The 15,865-nt window shown below is 46.7% G+C and overlaps 1 protein-coding gene across 2 annotated transcripts; it reads left to right on the plus strand.

The window, feature by feature from the left end:
• Positions 1–6,146: 6,146 nt before the first annotated feature.
• LOC310922514 (putative P2Y purinoceptor 10) lies at positions 6,147–14,656 on the plus strand. Of its 2 annotated transcripts, XM_083883140.1 has the most exons (3): positions 6,147–6,664; positions 7,364–7,544; positions 12,396–14,656. In XM_083883140.1, exon 3 carries the CDS (start codon positions 12,398–12,400, stop codon positions 13,418–13,420), a length of 1,023 nt encoding a protein of 340 aa, XP_083739266.1. In that variant the 5' UTR covers positions 6,147–6,664; positions 7,364–7,544; positions 12,396–12,397; the 3' UTR covers positions 13,421–14,656. The 2 variants fall into 2 exon arrangements, with proteins under 2 accessions (XP_083739266.1, XP_083739267.1); XM_083883141.1 differs by lacking the exon at positions 7,364–7,544.
• The last annotated feature ends 1,209 nt before the right edge of the window (positions 14,657–15,865 follow it).

Raw genomic sequence — 15,865 nt, forward strand, 5'->3', positions numbered from 1 at the left:
AAAGCAGCAAGATTTGAGAGTTCTAATCTAATGAAAACTCATTGGAAGTTGGTGGGGTATTTATTTTTTCCAGGGAGGGAGGACTCCTGGGTTCTGGTGCCTTGAGGAGGTATCCCAGCTAAACTGCAAATTGTTTGTGGGATGAGACTGCAGGAAATGTCCCTAAAAAATGGGATTTTGCCAGTTAAAGTTTGGAATTTGCCCCAGTAAAGCTGTGGTACTGGTTCAAGGGCAGTGGAACTGCAAGTTGTGCTTTCTCTCTCTGAGTACAGCTGGAATATGGGGAAACATCAATTTAGACTGACTCAAAGGCAGTAAATGTTCCCTCTCCCAACTCCTGAATCTGGGAATACACAGTTAGAATCATCCACTTAGCAACTGATACCCCCTGTTCAGAAATTCAAGGAATTGGTAGTTTGATGCAATCCACATTATGGACAGAAAATGAAATTTAAAAGTGAAACATTTAGGGAAAATCATTGGAGAAACAGGATGTAGCTTAACTGTTGTTTGATCCCAAAATCTGGAGGACTCTTCCTGCAAGACTGGGAGGCTGCAAACACCAGCTTAGGTATGATTGTGCTGCATTTCCTCCCTCAATTTTCCCAAGAGAAAACTGAGGAGTGAAAGACAGATTTGAAAGAGAAAATAGAAGCAAGGAGTGAACCTCAACACAGAGCTACTGGAGAAACCGTCAAAACAAGAAGCAAAACCCAACAGGGCCAATGGATTTTGGCTGCCAAGGAAATCTTGACTCCTCTATCCAAAGGAACCCTTGTGAGAGTAAAGGCTTACTCATCCTTTCCAACACTCAGCTGGATTTACATCCTTGTGGGATGTGAGCAAAGAACACCCCTCTCCTAGATGGGAAGGAGGCTCCAGGAGCTGCTGGCTCCTGCTCTGCTCCTCCCACCAGCTCCAGGAGACAAATCCACCTTGTGGGATGGCACAGCTCCTTCCAAGCTCTCCTTTGCTGTTGCTGAGAACTTGCTGAACTGAAAGTCTTCTCAGCTGCAGCTCTGGAGGGCAAAAAGTTGGAGTTTGTGGCTGGTGGGGTTCAGCTTCAGCAGAATCCAGGCACATCCAGGCACTGGGAGCAGGACTAAGAGCTGACAAAAGATCTTGATAAGCCAAAACCCCCCCAAACAGATGATGCTGAGCTGATGTTTCTCAGGAAGAGCTAAAAAAAAGCTGTTCCATCAACACCTGCACACATCACTGTACCTCTGCTGTTGGGCAGGGGAATCAAACCAGCTCCCAGGACTTTGTCCTGCTCATTTAGAATTCTGGGAAGAAGTGATAGAGCAAAACCATCTCATGGCTTTTCATTATTCCAATGAGCCAGAGATATCTGGGCTGTAGCTGTTGTGATCTGTATGGGCTGCCAGTGATTCTAATCTTATTGAAATGATAAAATGTCTCACGAGGCTGTTTTCTCCCAGGAATCATTTTCCTTGGAATCCTTCCTCAGCCAGGAGCACCCAGAGCAGACCTGAGACACAACTGCTGCTGTTGATTTCTTGCTGTCAGTTGTTGATGGTGTAGAATTAATTTTTTCCTCTGACCAGATTTTTATCTTAGGCCCAGGCCTAAGCCTGAGTTCATGTTTGTAACTCACCCCTCACATGTCCTACATGGCACCTGACAGCTTCCAAATCCAGGTAGGACAGGGATTTGATCAACCTAGTCTAGGTGGACATCTGGAAGGGTCCCTGCCCATAGTAGGAGGTTGGAATGAGATGAGATTTAAGGTCTCCTCCAGCCCAAAAAGTCCTGTGATTCAATGAATAACCTGACAAGAATGAGGTCCAAGCTGGCACCTCCAAGGATGAGGCAGCCACAGCTTCTCTGGGCACCCTGGGCCACCTTCCCCATTGGGAAGGATTTCTTCACAATATCTCAACTGAAAGTCTCCCAATTTTTAAATGTAATCAAGTTCTCTCTTTGCTGGAGTCTTCAGTGCTGTTCTCAGACAAAGTGAAAGGGGAAGCAGAGCCTCATGAACAAAATGTGATTAAGAACATGACTGGGGTTGATCATATTCGTTGGGAGGGGGTTTTCTGGTCTTGGGAGTTCCCCACGGACTTCCTTGGGTTTGTCTCCCAGTTCTCGTGGAAATTCTCACCCTTCTCTTTGCAGCCTTCACAGGGAGGCTGCACCAGTGTCACAGACAATATTTGGGATGTTGTCTTTGGGATCATGGAATCCCAGGATGGTTTGGGATGTGTCCAAGTTCACACCACGACTCTCAGACTTGTCCTGCCTCTGCAGAGGGGGGAGTCACCTGTGGGTGAGAGGTGGCAGAATTCCAGGAGATGGTTCCAGGTTGAGTTGGTTCCCTGAGGCTGATGTTCTAACACTTCCAGTTCTTTTTGCTGGAAGCTCTAAATTAACAAATAAAAACCTTTACATTTAGCTGGATCTCAGAAGATTGTGCTGGGGATTCTCCCCAGGAAAAACTAGAGAACTAAAGCTCCAGAAAGCACACAAATGATGGAGTCAATTCCCTGTGCACGTAAGGAAAAGGAATTTCATGTGCCAGCTTGTGGCAGCTGCTCCAGGGTAACTCAGCACTACAAAGACTCCCTTGGGAACAGAACTTTTGCAAAGAAATTAAACTGGGCAAAGAAATTAAAACCACCACAGGCAAAACTAAGAGTTCATTTTCCTCCCCAGTTCCCTCTCCCTCAAAATTTTCGTTTATCCCCTCCTAAAAGGCTGCTGGAATCTGTATGTCTAGGGATTCTGAGCTGCTAGGGATGAAGCAGAAGTTTCAGTAAAGAAAACTAATGATTATTTTTAGCATCAGCTGCATGGAAAATACTTCTCAGACGCTCTGGTTGGTTAGAGGGGAAGATACATTTCCTCCTTTTTAGTTCCTGCTAAAAATGAGAATTTGGGAAGTGAACGACGCTGACAAATGGGTCTGATGGGCAAATCTTTGCAGCTGGCACTGGCAGACCCTGGATCTCTCACTGGAAAATCTCCTCAGACTCTCCTCCAGCTCCAGGGACTCCAGGTGCTCAGCTGCTGTGAACAAAACCCAGGGCGAGCTTCCAAGGGTTTGGGCACCAGCATTCCAAGATCTCCTTTCTCTTTCTGCTGTCAGGGAGGAATATATATATTTTTTGCTCCTGTATAAACCCTTGGTGTGGATGTTTTCAGCTGGTTACTCATCCCCAGTTCCAAGCGCCCACGGAAGGGAACGGCTGTCGTGGGATGGGCTGAGGCAGAGCTACCGGGCAGCTCTGTCAGGAAAAGCTGCTGTTTTGAATTAAAAATCGATTTATTTGGAACAGAATCAGCCTCTCTTTTGGACAGGAGGAGCGTGTGTGTCTGTGCTGGGGGCAGAGGAAGTCGTTAACGACGTGGTGCAATTCTAGCTCTGCGACAGCAGAGAGAGAGAGGCACTAATGAGCAATGATATTTCAGTGGCCAGAAAACGCAGGTAATTAGAAGTTACTTATCACAAAACACCCCGTTCTGACTTTTCCCATGAGACTCCTGCTCCTTTTTTTTTCACTAGAGAAAAAAATTATTATCAGCTTGAGGCCCAAAAACAGAAATAAACGGGGAGGAATTTTGAAATGTTTGTGATTCTCTGTTCCTCTTTCTCTTATCTGACATATTAGAATAAACAACACCGTTATGTAACTTAACCTCCATATATACATTTCACTCTCCTTTAAATAATCCTTTAAATTAATCATTAGGAAGAATCACTGATTCAGGATGCAATTTTTCACATTCTCCTTGTCAGAGTGCACCTTTTGAACAAACTTAGATAAATTTCTTGGTGAGATCTTTTGTTGAATGTCTGCTTCTCCACACGCCAAAGGCTTGGCTTGACAGCAAAAAAAAATTGACATGAAATCTAAATCTTTATGTTATTTATTGGCTGCTCCACCCAATATTATTATAGTTTATTGGATGCCCCATCCTTGGAAGTGTCCAAGGCCAGGTTAAATGAGGCTTGGAGCAAACTGGGATAGTGGAAGGTGTCTCTGCCCATGGAAGAGGGTGGAGCTGAATGGACTTTGAGGGAACTTCCCATCCAAATATCCTGAGATTCTGTGATTTTAGAAAAAAATAATTAACTATGCACTATTATGAATATTGCTATATTAAGAATACTAGACAATATATTATATTAATATTTTCTATATATTAAATAATTTTTAAAATAAATTACCTACTTATCTCAATAATAATTTAGAAATCCAGCTGCTTTTCCTCTGGTTTTCACTGAAGGGCTGTAATTTGTTTTATGGGAGGGTTTTTTCCTTATTTGATTTCTCCCCTTGTAGATGTGGAAAAACTCTAAAAAACCAGTTACAGTTCTATGGACTAAACCACAAAAAAGCCACAGAGCAGCCAGTTAATTTTGGATTTGGGGAAAGAACTTGGAAAGGAAACAGAAGCATGGAAAAGGCATGGAAACTTCTTGCTATTTGGAATTGTTGCACATCAAACCCAGCTCCTGCACAGCAAACAGGCAAAGCTGGAGCTATTTTTTGAGTTAAAATCATGGTATTGCTCAATTTTCTGTCACATGATCATGGCACCAAAGTCCAGGTGGCCTTGCAGGATCCAAGCTCTCCTTTAATCCAGGTAATCATGGTAATGAATATTTCTGGGAAGCCACGACCAAGAGGAGGAAGAGCCCTACGGTGCACAAACTGAAATTTTACCCTTATAATGAGGGTAAAGAGCTCTGTAGGGAAATTCCATTTCACCCAGCATAACTGTCTGCAAAATGTCTGGCCAGTTCTGGTTTATCAGCAGAAAAAGCCACTTCCTGAGCCCTTGTCTGCAGGATAAGTGATAAACCACCCCAGTAAACAGGGCCCAGATCCTCTGCAACTGCACTTATTCAAGGAAGAAGAAATTCAGCAGGTTATTCTGCAGGTGCAATGAGCTGCACTTTAAAGTTTCCTACGTGGCCATGTAAAAAACTGCCCCAAAGCAGAGAAATTTATGGCCGTGGGGAAAGGCAGGAACAGCAGATGCATCTTTCCTCTCTCCTTTTGCTCAGTCAAGCCTGTCCTATGTGGAGGTTCATGGGGAGAAGAGCATCTGCATAAGAGCTGATACTGAGGGTGGTGGTGCCCTGGCACAGGTTCCCAGAGAAGCTGTGGCTGTTCCTGGATCCCTGGGAGTGTCCAAGGCCATGCTGGATGTGGCTCATAGCACCTTGGGATAGTGGAAGATGTCCCTGCCATGGCAGGGGGTGGAACAAGATAAGCTCTAAACTCCTTTCCATTCCAAGCCATGCCATGGTTCTGTGATTCTATGAATGTTTGTTTTCCACAGATGCTGGCGGGGTCAGTCAGGGAACTGCTGTTCCCAAATTCTCAGCTTGCCAGGCTGCAGAGTGCAGTGGTTTTATGTGAAAGACAATTTTGTGATTGGATAAATTCCAGCAAACATGTTTCCATTGCTGAGGAAAAAAAAAAAAAAAATTAGCTAAACAGGATGTGCTGATAAACACTGCAGCACCGGCCAAAACCTCACTATTGCTTTTCACAAGGTCCATATAAATAATTTTAAAATAAACACCTGGCAAGCTCCCAACTTCTACCAACCTCCTTTGACAGCTGATGGAAGCGAGACCATCTGGAAAGCGCAGCACTGCATTTTAGAGGGTGCTCATTTGGAGTTATCTGAACGAGAGCAATCAGCTTTGGGTTTCTGAGGTTTCTGAGCTGTCAGACATCAACACTTACATTGTCCCCATGTCAGGTAGGAGCTGCTGTGGGGTTTGATTTCACAGTCTCAAACCTCTGCAGAGTAGAGCTCAGGTGGTGAGGACAGGGACTGTCGAGTGCTGAGAGACAGACCCCAGAGAGGCAAAGCAGGGCACATTCCTGGTGGCTTTCTGAAAATCCAAACAGTGAGATCCTCCAAGAGGATAAAGCTGTACTTCTGGCTGTGTATTTATTTCCTGGGATAAGGTGAGGCTGGATCTGTGCCCGTTCATTGAAGCAATGTCAGAAGTGTCACCCTTGGGCATTGCTGGCAGGGACATCCAGCGAGTGTAAATTGAGTTGGGGACTTATTTAGCTCAGGAGAAATGTCAGGCAAAGCTCACACTGTGTTAAAAAAAGCCAGTGGGAAGTCAGACCTCATCCACAGGAGGACTGAGCTGGAGCAGAGCACCCAGCAGTTCCTCAGCTCCAGGTGCAGGAGGAGACAGCAAGGCTGAACTGCCAGGCAGGAGCAGGCAGAAAAAACCTCGGGAGCATTTCCATGGTCTGCTCAGAGCTGTGCTTGGAGAGGAGGAAGAGCTGGAGAGCAGGAAGGGTTGGAGAGGACAAAGAGTTGGAGAGGACAAAGAGTTGGAGAGGAGGAAGGGGTGCCCTGCACCCAGCTCCACTTGGAATCTTCCCAGTGGGTGCTGTCCTGGCAGAGCCCAGGAGAGAAAACACCTGGGACAAAGGCACATAACCCCTTTTTGGGGTCATTGTGAGGGCACCTGAGCAGCACTGGGCTGGCAGGGCTGAGAGCAGGGCTGGAGCCACAGCTGAGCACCAGCACAAGCAGCACCTTTTGTGACACCTCATGATGTCAGTCAGGTCCCCTCGCTCGTGTAAACAGTGGTGCAGGGAACATTCCACTTCCTCCTGAGCACTCAGCTGCACTGAGCACAGCTCTGCCCGCCAAGGTAAGCCTGCTTTGAACCCTCTCCTTGGGATCCAGAACCGTGCCTGTGCTGCCCCTGCAGCAAGGTCCTTTTCCTCGGGATTTTCCTTAGGGGGTGGCTCTTGCCAGGAGGAGATTTGTGGCACTTGGAGCCCTGCAGCAGCAGCAGCAGCCGCTGCTCTCCTCATGTGCCGATGCTCTGGGTGAACACATGGAGGAGTTCAAACAGCAGCTGCTGCGCCTGCAAAAACAAATGTCAGGCGTGGGCAAGTAGCAGTGCTCCGACTGTCCTCCAGTGTCATTAATAGGGATAATTTTGGTCTCTTGCTGGATTCCTCCGGGAAGGCATTTTATTTTAAAGTCATACTTGATAGTAAGGGTAGCATGCAAATCTGTTTTTTTTCCAACGGGGTTTATGTTGCCATAAAATGAAATCCAAGTGCTGCCTATCTTTGTGCCATCTAAGGCTCTGTGAGTGAGCAGCAACAGGATGAATTTGATAATAGTGAGGGGGCACAAGATGGCAAAAATAGCAGGATTTCTTGGACTTGCTTTTGCTGATGAGAATCCTGAGGTGGTTTTAATTCCTAATTCAGACTGCAGTCACTGTTCTGGATTAAAAATTGACTTCATGGGCTGGAGCTCTTAAACTTCACGGGTTGAAGGTTTTAAACATAACTTCATGGGCTGAAGCTTTTAAACGTGACTTCATGGTTTGCAGGTTTCCAGCTGTACTTTGTAAAAGGTGCTTTTCTGCTGACTCGGCTTTCACTTGCACCAGCAGCTCAGCTCTGCTGGGAGCCCAGCAAACAGCCTCTGCAGTGGTCACAGACAGGATTCAGAGTGGGTGGCCCCTGAATCCAAGATTCCTGTAAGTGGATCAAGAGGGAATCTCACAGAGGGTGAGTGAGGATGCCAGGATCTGCAGGAGGGGATTCCTCAGCAGGCTGGAGCAGGAGCTGTGCAGGGATGGGGAGGTTCTTTTCAAGGGCATTTTTTTTGGGTCAAGTAGAAGTGCTGGGACTTCGGCCCCAATGCCAACATCATCAGCCATGGAACTTCCATCCATGAAGGAAATGCATCTGTGGGATAGCCTTTGCCCAGCCTGGAGCCAGCACCCTGAGGGGGCTGTTGGTGTCTCTGCTGGAGCTGCAGGAAGCAGTTCCACCAGAGCTGCAAAATGAAAATACAGCAGACAGCCCAGACCTGCTCCTTTTCTGTGAAGGAGAACAAAAAAAAAAAAAAAAAAACCACCTTCAACTGTAGACTGTTCCACTTCAAGTGCAGAGGTTTCAGTCTGGTGTCACAGCCACGCACTGAAGGCAGAGCATGGAGATGTTTGTGCCCCAATCAAATCAATTAACCTGGCTCTCATGGGCACCTCAGACAGATCCAGGACTCTGGAATGACATCCCTGTGCTTCCCAGCCTATCCAGATGAATGTCTTTTGCCTAGGAATGCTATGCTTAGTTCCCAAAGCTCCAGTAATAACATGCTCACTTCTTATATCCTTATTGCAGCAGCATCAGGGATACAGAATCTCACAAAAATATAAAATATAGTGGTTGGACCATGGTGTGTTTATTTAATATTTTTTTTTTTTCAAATTAATATTCTGAAAACAAAGCTGTAGTGGGAGCCAACTCTCTGCAAGATGTAAAAGGGCACTGATAAAATCCTACTGGAGATTTCAGTCTTTTGTAGCCTCTGCTGCACACCCACCACACAGTGAAGGACTTTGTAGATGTAATTTTAGGACCCTTAGTGATATTTCAAGTGTCTGCTTTTGTGCACAAGTGGGAAGAGAAGGGGTTGGTGTGGGATTAAGCCTCAGTCTGAGCCAAAATGAGAGGAAAGGCAGAAATGCAGTAATTTTGTGGTGCCCTGTGCGTGTCTGGGTGCATTTTTATTAAAGAGATGGTTTAATCTCATTATGTTCTTATGGTTTTGTAATGAAATCCTTCATCCTCAGAAAGGGCCCTGATGATGAGCCAGCAGCCACCACCTTACGCATATTAATTGTGGTAATGGATTAATTGTGTGCACTGCCAGTCAGGTCACTCTGCTCAGATCCTGAGTTCCCTGAATGAAAAGAGGGATTTCCTGACTCCAGAGCATCCACCTCCTGTTCCCAGTGTCTGAGATAGATCTGCTGGGGTGGTTGGGCTGGGAAATCACCTGCAGGAAGGGTTTTATAACCTCCTGGCTCCAAGGTTCACCACAATCTCCATCAAAGTGCAGCTTTTCAGGACTCTTCTACCTGAAAATGGAATAATAGAATCATTTAGGTTGGAAAAGACCTTTAAAGATCATCAGAAAAGATACCAGCAACCAGGCCCACTCTGGGAGCAACTTTTTTCCCTAATATCAGTTATTCAGCAACACTGGATGTTTTCAGTTTGGGATCTTCCTAAACCATGGCAAGGTGGACTCATGAGAGCTCCCACTGCTGCCACTCAGATAATACTTGGGGGTGAGAAAAATAATTTAGAGAGAGCCAAGAAATGAAGTTTGGATGAACTCTGACACCTTGTGGACAATTAGCAGATGAAGGTGATGGATGAAGGGGAAGCTCTCCATGCTCTGGGCTCCTCCAGGGCAGAGTTTGTCCCACCAGAGAGCCAAGCTGAGCTCTGGGATGGAGTGTGTGCCCTCAGCATCACCCTGGTGTTCCAGGAGCACACCCTGGGTACAGCAGTTTGCCCTAAAACCTCTGGTCAGAGCCCAGTTTGAGTCAGCAGACCTTCACCCCATTACCCCAGTTGTCTTTAGTGTCACATGAGACTTAAGTCACAGAATCATGGAATAAATAAGGCTTAGCTGTATTTAAGGACCTTGATAAGCAAATTGGCAGCTGTCACTCATTGGACTGAAGAACAAGCACACACTGCCCAGCATTTAATTGGATAATTAATTATAAAAGTGTCTTTAAAATATAACATTTTGCAGATGTACCTAAACCTATGTGGTTTTAATGGCAATCCACCAGCTGTGTCAGGAGGAGCAGCAGGCAGACCTTCCAGCTTTGGTATCCAGGGAAAACCAGATGCATGAGGACTTGGAAAATGGTTTCTTGGCAAAGGGAGAGGTGACTTGAAGGGACAGAAGGTGCAGTGGGCAGTGCTTTTACCAGAGACAAGGCCTTGGCCAGCTGGACAACAGCTGGAAAGGGATGAAACCTCCCAGGCAGCAGAAATTCACAGTTCTCCCAGGAAATGGGATGTAACCCACACCCACCACTCCAAGGGGAGGAACATCCCTGTGCCCAGCTCCAGACCCTGCTTACTCCCTGTCCTGGATGGAGAGCAGCAGGCCCCCATTGCTGCTTCTCAGGGTGTTGGGAAAGATGAGACAGGAAGGGCTTGCGAATATGATTGGCTGGTAAGAAATATCGGAGATGTAAAATCTGTGAGTGAAATAGAAATGAAGGCCAGCTTTGAGATGTGATCATGGCAGGCAGGAAGATGGTGATTAGCTGGAGATGGGTTGAAGGACAGAAAACAAAAGGACCCAAGAATGTAGCCCCTCTCCACCCTGCCAAGGTATCAGGGAAAAAGTAGATAAGAAAAGTAGTCTTTAGAGTTTAGAATATAAGATGACATAGTAATATAGCAGTTCTCATAGGCTGCATGCAAAGTTTGTAGGTTTTGTATCTCTCACCAGTTGGTCACTGTAAATTAGAATATTCAACACAAAAGGAGATATAATGGATTGTAACAAGGTCCTTGCTCTCTTACTGCTCTTACCTCTCTCTTACCCCTCTTAGCTCCTTTACCTCCCTTACCGCACACCCTCTGTCTCTCTCTCTCTCTTTGGGGTTCCCTCCAGCCCAGGCTGGTGGCTGAAGGCAAAGCCCTCTTTACCCACCACCCTTGCAATAAAACCACGTGTTTCTAGAACATCTCAGGTCTGCAGAGTTCCTTCTCCCTGCCGTCCATGGATGCCCCTACATCAGGGGACATAAATCTGTGAGCCAGATGAATTTCTCTTCTATGTTTCCATCACAGTTTGAGCCTCTTCCCTCCTAGTGGGGCTGTTTTGGCCTCATGGCAGGAGCTATGCTGTGGTGTCCTGGGATGGGGCTGCTGGGGAACATGGGGCATCCTGTCCCAGAGCTGTGTGTGGTCAGGGGGACTGGGAGGGAGCTGGGCAGACAAAAGCAGCTCTGAGGGATCCAGGTGAAGGAAGGGGATGAGGCAGAGAGCTTCCCAGAGGCAGCACTTCCCTGCTGGAGATGCCAAAGAGGAGGCTGCTGCAGGAGATAAACACACAGACCTTGCTTTTTGAAGGCTGTGGGGATGTGAAAGAGACGCTGAGGCAGAAAAGCTGTTTGGGGAGCTTGCAGGAGCAGAATTACAAGGCCTTGCTCATTGCTTGTGTCCCATGTGGCACCTTGCTACGCCTGGGCATTTGGGGGGCTGAATCCCAACCCTTCCATGGCAGCCTGGAGCAGTGTCTGGATGAGCTGCCAAATGTAAGCACCACAACGATTAAGTTGCTGAAAACCCAGCTATTTGTGCTGTGTGTCACTGAGAGCTCTAAACTCAACTCTTTTGGTAACAAGAAGGAAAAAGCTTCAGTAACAGAGTAGGAGTTACTAATTTCTACCTACAGAGACAGTTTTTCTGGCAAATGCCCCTTGCAGGAAATGAGTCAGAGGAGTGAATCAGTGTCTGCAGTGCCACATGAAGCTGATTTTTAGCTTTAACTGTTATATTCAGCATGGGAGGGAATCACTGTAATAAGAATTATGACCCTGGGAGGAAACCCCCAATAAACCCCAACTCCTCCTGTCTTGCCTGTGTTGCCTTGCTGATGACAAGTTACCAAAATTACTGGTCCCAGTTACAAAAGCTGCCAAGAGAAAGGGGGACCAGCAGTTCAACACGTGGCATTTTTGCTGATGGCCAAGACGCAGAAATGGGCAGGACCTAAAAAGTAAAATTATCTGACGGAAAAAAGAGTCAGACTGAGGCTGCCATGGGGATGAGAAATAGAAGCTGGTGGCGTGACCAGGTCTCTGTGTGTTCCATCAGCTTAAATACATTAACAGAACACTACAGGAGCACTGGCTGTGTTCACAACAGTCATATTTTCCAGGACCACTCCCTGTTACACTTTTGCATGGGGTTTGTGCCCGTAATGCCAGAGAAAGTGGGTCTGTGAGGTTCTCTGAGGGGCTCAGGAGGCCTGTCACCCACATAATGCCCAACACAGCCCAACATATCCCTGGAAGTGATCAAGGTCAGGCTGGACAGGGCTTGGAGAAGCCTGGGATAGTGCGAAGTGTCCCTGCCCATGGCACTGGGTGGGCTTTACCGTTCTTTTCAACCCAAATCATTCCATGATCCAGGGCTTGGCACTCATGCTCTGAACATTGAGCCATGACTATGATGGAGGCTGGGATATGCCCACCTTTCATCCATGTATTCCTGCCTTGCTCCCAGAGACCAAACCACAGGAGACCTTGAGGAGATAGCCAAAGGATGGGCAGCTTCTCCTGTTGTCCCATGATCAGTGTGGCACAGCTCCACTTGTGCTCCTAGGACTGACACACCAGGAATGGCCTCCCACCCCTGTGGGAAGAGTGGGATTCCTGACAGGGCAGCTCTGAACATGATTCCAGGATGTTTCACCCATACAACATTCCCAAACCTCTGCTGTGTGCTGAACAGCCAAATGGGAAAGGCAGACGTGAGCACTGACAACTCTTGCAGTGCCTTTGCCTTCACATCCCCTTTTTCTCTCCACAGGAATGACCCACCCACCCTACACCACCACAGCCTCCTCCAGCAACCCAGTCATGACCCAGGGCAACCACAGCTGCTCCCATCAGGACATCACCTTCAAGAGCAGCCTCTATGCCACCACCTACACCCTGATCTTCATCCCGGGGCTGCTGGCCAACAGCGCTGCCCTGTGGGTCCTGTGCCGGTTCCTCAGCAAGAAGAGCAAAGCCGTCATCTTCATGATCAACCTGGCCATGGCCGACCTGGCCCACGTCCTCTCACTGCCCCTGCGCATCTACTACTACATCAACCACACCTGGCCCTTTGGGGATGTCCTCTGCTTGCTCTGCTTCTACCTGAAGTACCTCAACATGTACGCCAGCATCTGCTTCCTCACCTGCATCAGCATCCAGCGCTACTTCTTCCTCTACCACCCCTTCCGAGCCAAGGACTGGAAGCGCCGCTACGATGTGGCCATCAGTGCCCTGGTCTGGGTCATCGTGGGGGCTGCCTGTGTGCCCTTCCCCATCATGAGGAGCCACGGGCTGGGCTCCAACACCACCAGCTGCTTTGCTGACCTGGGTGTGAAGCCCATCGACAGCAAGGTGGGCACGGTGCTGATGACGGCCACCGCCGAGCTCCTGGGCTTCGTGGGGCCGCTCATCACCATCCTGTTCTGCACCTGGAAAACCAGAGACTCCATCCGGGGCTTCCACGTCCCGCCAGAAAACAGTGGGGAGAGGAAGAAGGCCCTGAGGATGGTTTCCATGTGTGCGATTGTGTTCTGCGTGTGTTTTGCTCCCTACCACATCAACTTTTTCTTCTACATGTTGGTGAAGGAGAATGTCATCACCGACTGCTTCCTGAGCACCGTCACGCTCTACACCCAGCCCTTCTGCCTGAGCCTCGCCAGCTTCGACTGCTGCTTGGATCCCATCCTCTATTTCTTCATGACTTCCGAGTTCCAGGAGCAGATTTCCAGGCACAGCAGCATGGTGATCCGGAGCCGGCTCATGAGCAAAGAGAGCGCCTCGTCGACGAGGGAGTGACAAGAAAGTCACTTGGAAAAAAGCTAAGGTATTTCATATGAAAATTGAGACTGGTCTTGGATACTCCATTACCAACTCCATTGTGGAAGATCCTGCAGGTTTATCCAAGGGAGTTTTGTGACAGTGGAATTTTTTCAGTATGTAGAAGCTAGAACCTTGTCTAAGACTGGTCTAAGACTGGAATCTGGTGAGTGACCCGATTGGTGTGACTCTCCCTGCCCTGTGCCACCCCACCTGACCTCACTGGACTATAAAAGACACAGAAGGGACTGAAATGGTGAAAAAGTCACAGACTTTTCTACTTTCCTAGTTGCAGGCTCTGTGATCAAGCCAGAGACAATCCCACATTCATACACTGACATCTGCTGAGAGATCTTCTCTGGGAAAAACAAACAAGAACCTAAACCTGGCCAGTAGCAACCAGAGGACATTGTGGTTTGTGCAGTGGGGACTGTGGACTTGTGAAGGTGGTTTCCATGTGCTTCTGGGTTTGGTGCATCCCACTGGTCACCAGTCCACACTTCTGCTCCCCCTTTCCACACTCACCTTCCTGCTCTGCTCCTCCTTTCCCTCCTCACCCAGCTCTGTTTGCTCCCTAATTGCTGACACATCCCAGAACTTGCACCTGCAGCTGGTGCAAGACCCTCTGCAAGACAAATTCTCCACAAACATCCAGAGACTGGCACCTTCCCTTGCTCCAGGTGATTTTCTTCCTCTCCAAGCTGGCAAGTGGGGCATGGGCAGGTGGCTTTTGCCTTTGGACCCCTTGGGGCAGGACCTTGGTGGCCCTGGGGCCAGTGCAGGTGGGTTTGATGGTGCAGGTGGTACCACGCAGGTTCTCACTCCCTTCTATGTGTGGTCCAGAGGTACCTGAGGTGAATCTGTCCCCCAAAAAAGCTCAGCTCAACATGTTCAGTTGATGCATCTTTTAAAAAAGAGAGGAGTCCTTGCCAAAGTGATTTCACTGATAGACCAGAAGTCAAGCTCATAAATTGTTGTGATTTTTTTTCCACCATACCATGATCATGTCATGGTCCTAAAGTTTAAATTTTAGGGAGCTATGCAAAGCAGTGAAAAGGAAGGATTAATTTACTCCTTATTTTTAATTAGTTACAGCTTTTCAGCCGAGTCCACACACTCTGTAATTTCAAGGGTATCTTGCGATACCTGGGGATGGATTTGGCTGAACAGCCACCAATTTATTGCCTTTGGAAATCAGTATATTTTCAAAAGAATGTGAACAATTTGTACAGTCCTGCAACAATTGCTACAAAACCAGAAAAAATACCAGAAACACTCGCTATGTGTATTTTAAATCCAGCCACTCCATTCCACTGAGTTAAAGTGTAAATCAGCCAAATATCTCCTGTATATTGCGTTTTCCCACTTCCCTGTTTACCAAAAAAACCCACAAAAAACCAACAAAAAACCCACAAACAAACCCAAAAAAACCAAACAAAAACAAAAACAAAAAGACAAAACCAAACCAAAACAACAACAACAACAACAAAAAACAAAAAAACAAAACAAACAAAAAAACCCACAAAAAACCCAAAACAAAACAAAAAAACTCAACAAAACCAAACCAAAACAAAAAAACAAACAAAAAAACACACACAAAAAAACCCCAAAACAAAACAAAACAAAAAAAAAACCACAAAAAAAACCCCCAAAAACCAACCAAATAAACAAAAAAACCCCAAACAAACCAAAAAAACCCAAAACAAAACAAAAAAGCCAAGAATTAGGGATAAGCTGATAAGCTCTCATAGTTCTCCTCCCACATGTGAGAAGATGATTTTGGGCTGAGTAGGATGCACTGAAGTTGATGGAAACATTCTCTGATGTCGCTGACACAATAAATGTTTACACACTGCTAGGAGTCCCTTCCAAAGGGGTGGATGATCATGGACAGAGTTGACCTCACACAGTTCAATTATTGTCTGTTCAGTCTCTCATAAGCTACACTCTGTATAAAGTTGTCAGGCAAGGAGACTTCAGTTTCACTGCTTGTTTTGGGGATTTTTTATAGACCTTGCTCAGCCTCCTAGTGACTGGGAGCTGTTTCCTGTCCCTTCACTTTTGAACTCTTGTCCCTTGATCAGGTGAAAACAAGCTGAGGGCACTTACGGGAACTCTGTAGCTTGTTCTGTGGGTTTTACTTCCCAAGAACTGATGCTCAAAAAAAAAAAAAAACCCAAAAAAACCAAAAAAACAAAACAAAATTAAAAAAAAAAGGAAAATAAAAGAAAAGAAAAAAAAATAAAGGCTCTTTTGCAAACATCAGCTGAGTTTTGTAGTCATCACTGGTACCTGGAAAACTGCATGGGATCAGCTCCTCCTGGGATTAGGGTTCAAGCAAATGAGCACAACTTTTATTATTCTTAAACAAATTTGTTGCTTGTTTTCACTCTGAATAGTGGTTATTTATTTAATTTTTGAATC

Source organism: Zosterops lateralis (genome assembly GCF_965231275.1).
Source record: "Zosterops lateralis genome assembly, chromosome: Z".
Classification (NCBI taxonomy): Eukaryota; Metazoa; Chordata; class Aves; order Passeriformes; family Zosteropidae; genus Zosterops; species Zosterops lateralis.

Bases quoted from the DNA above. Each gene is read 5' to 3' on its own strand.
- LOC310922514 (XM_083883140.1), top strand. From the start codon at position 12,398: ATGACCCACCCACCCTACACCACCACAGCCTCCTCCAGCAACCCAGTC.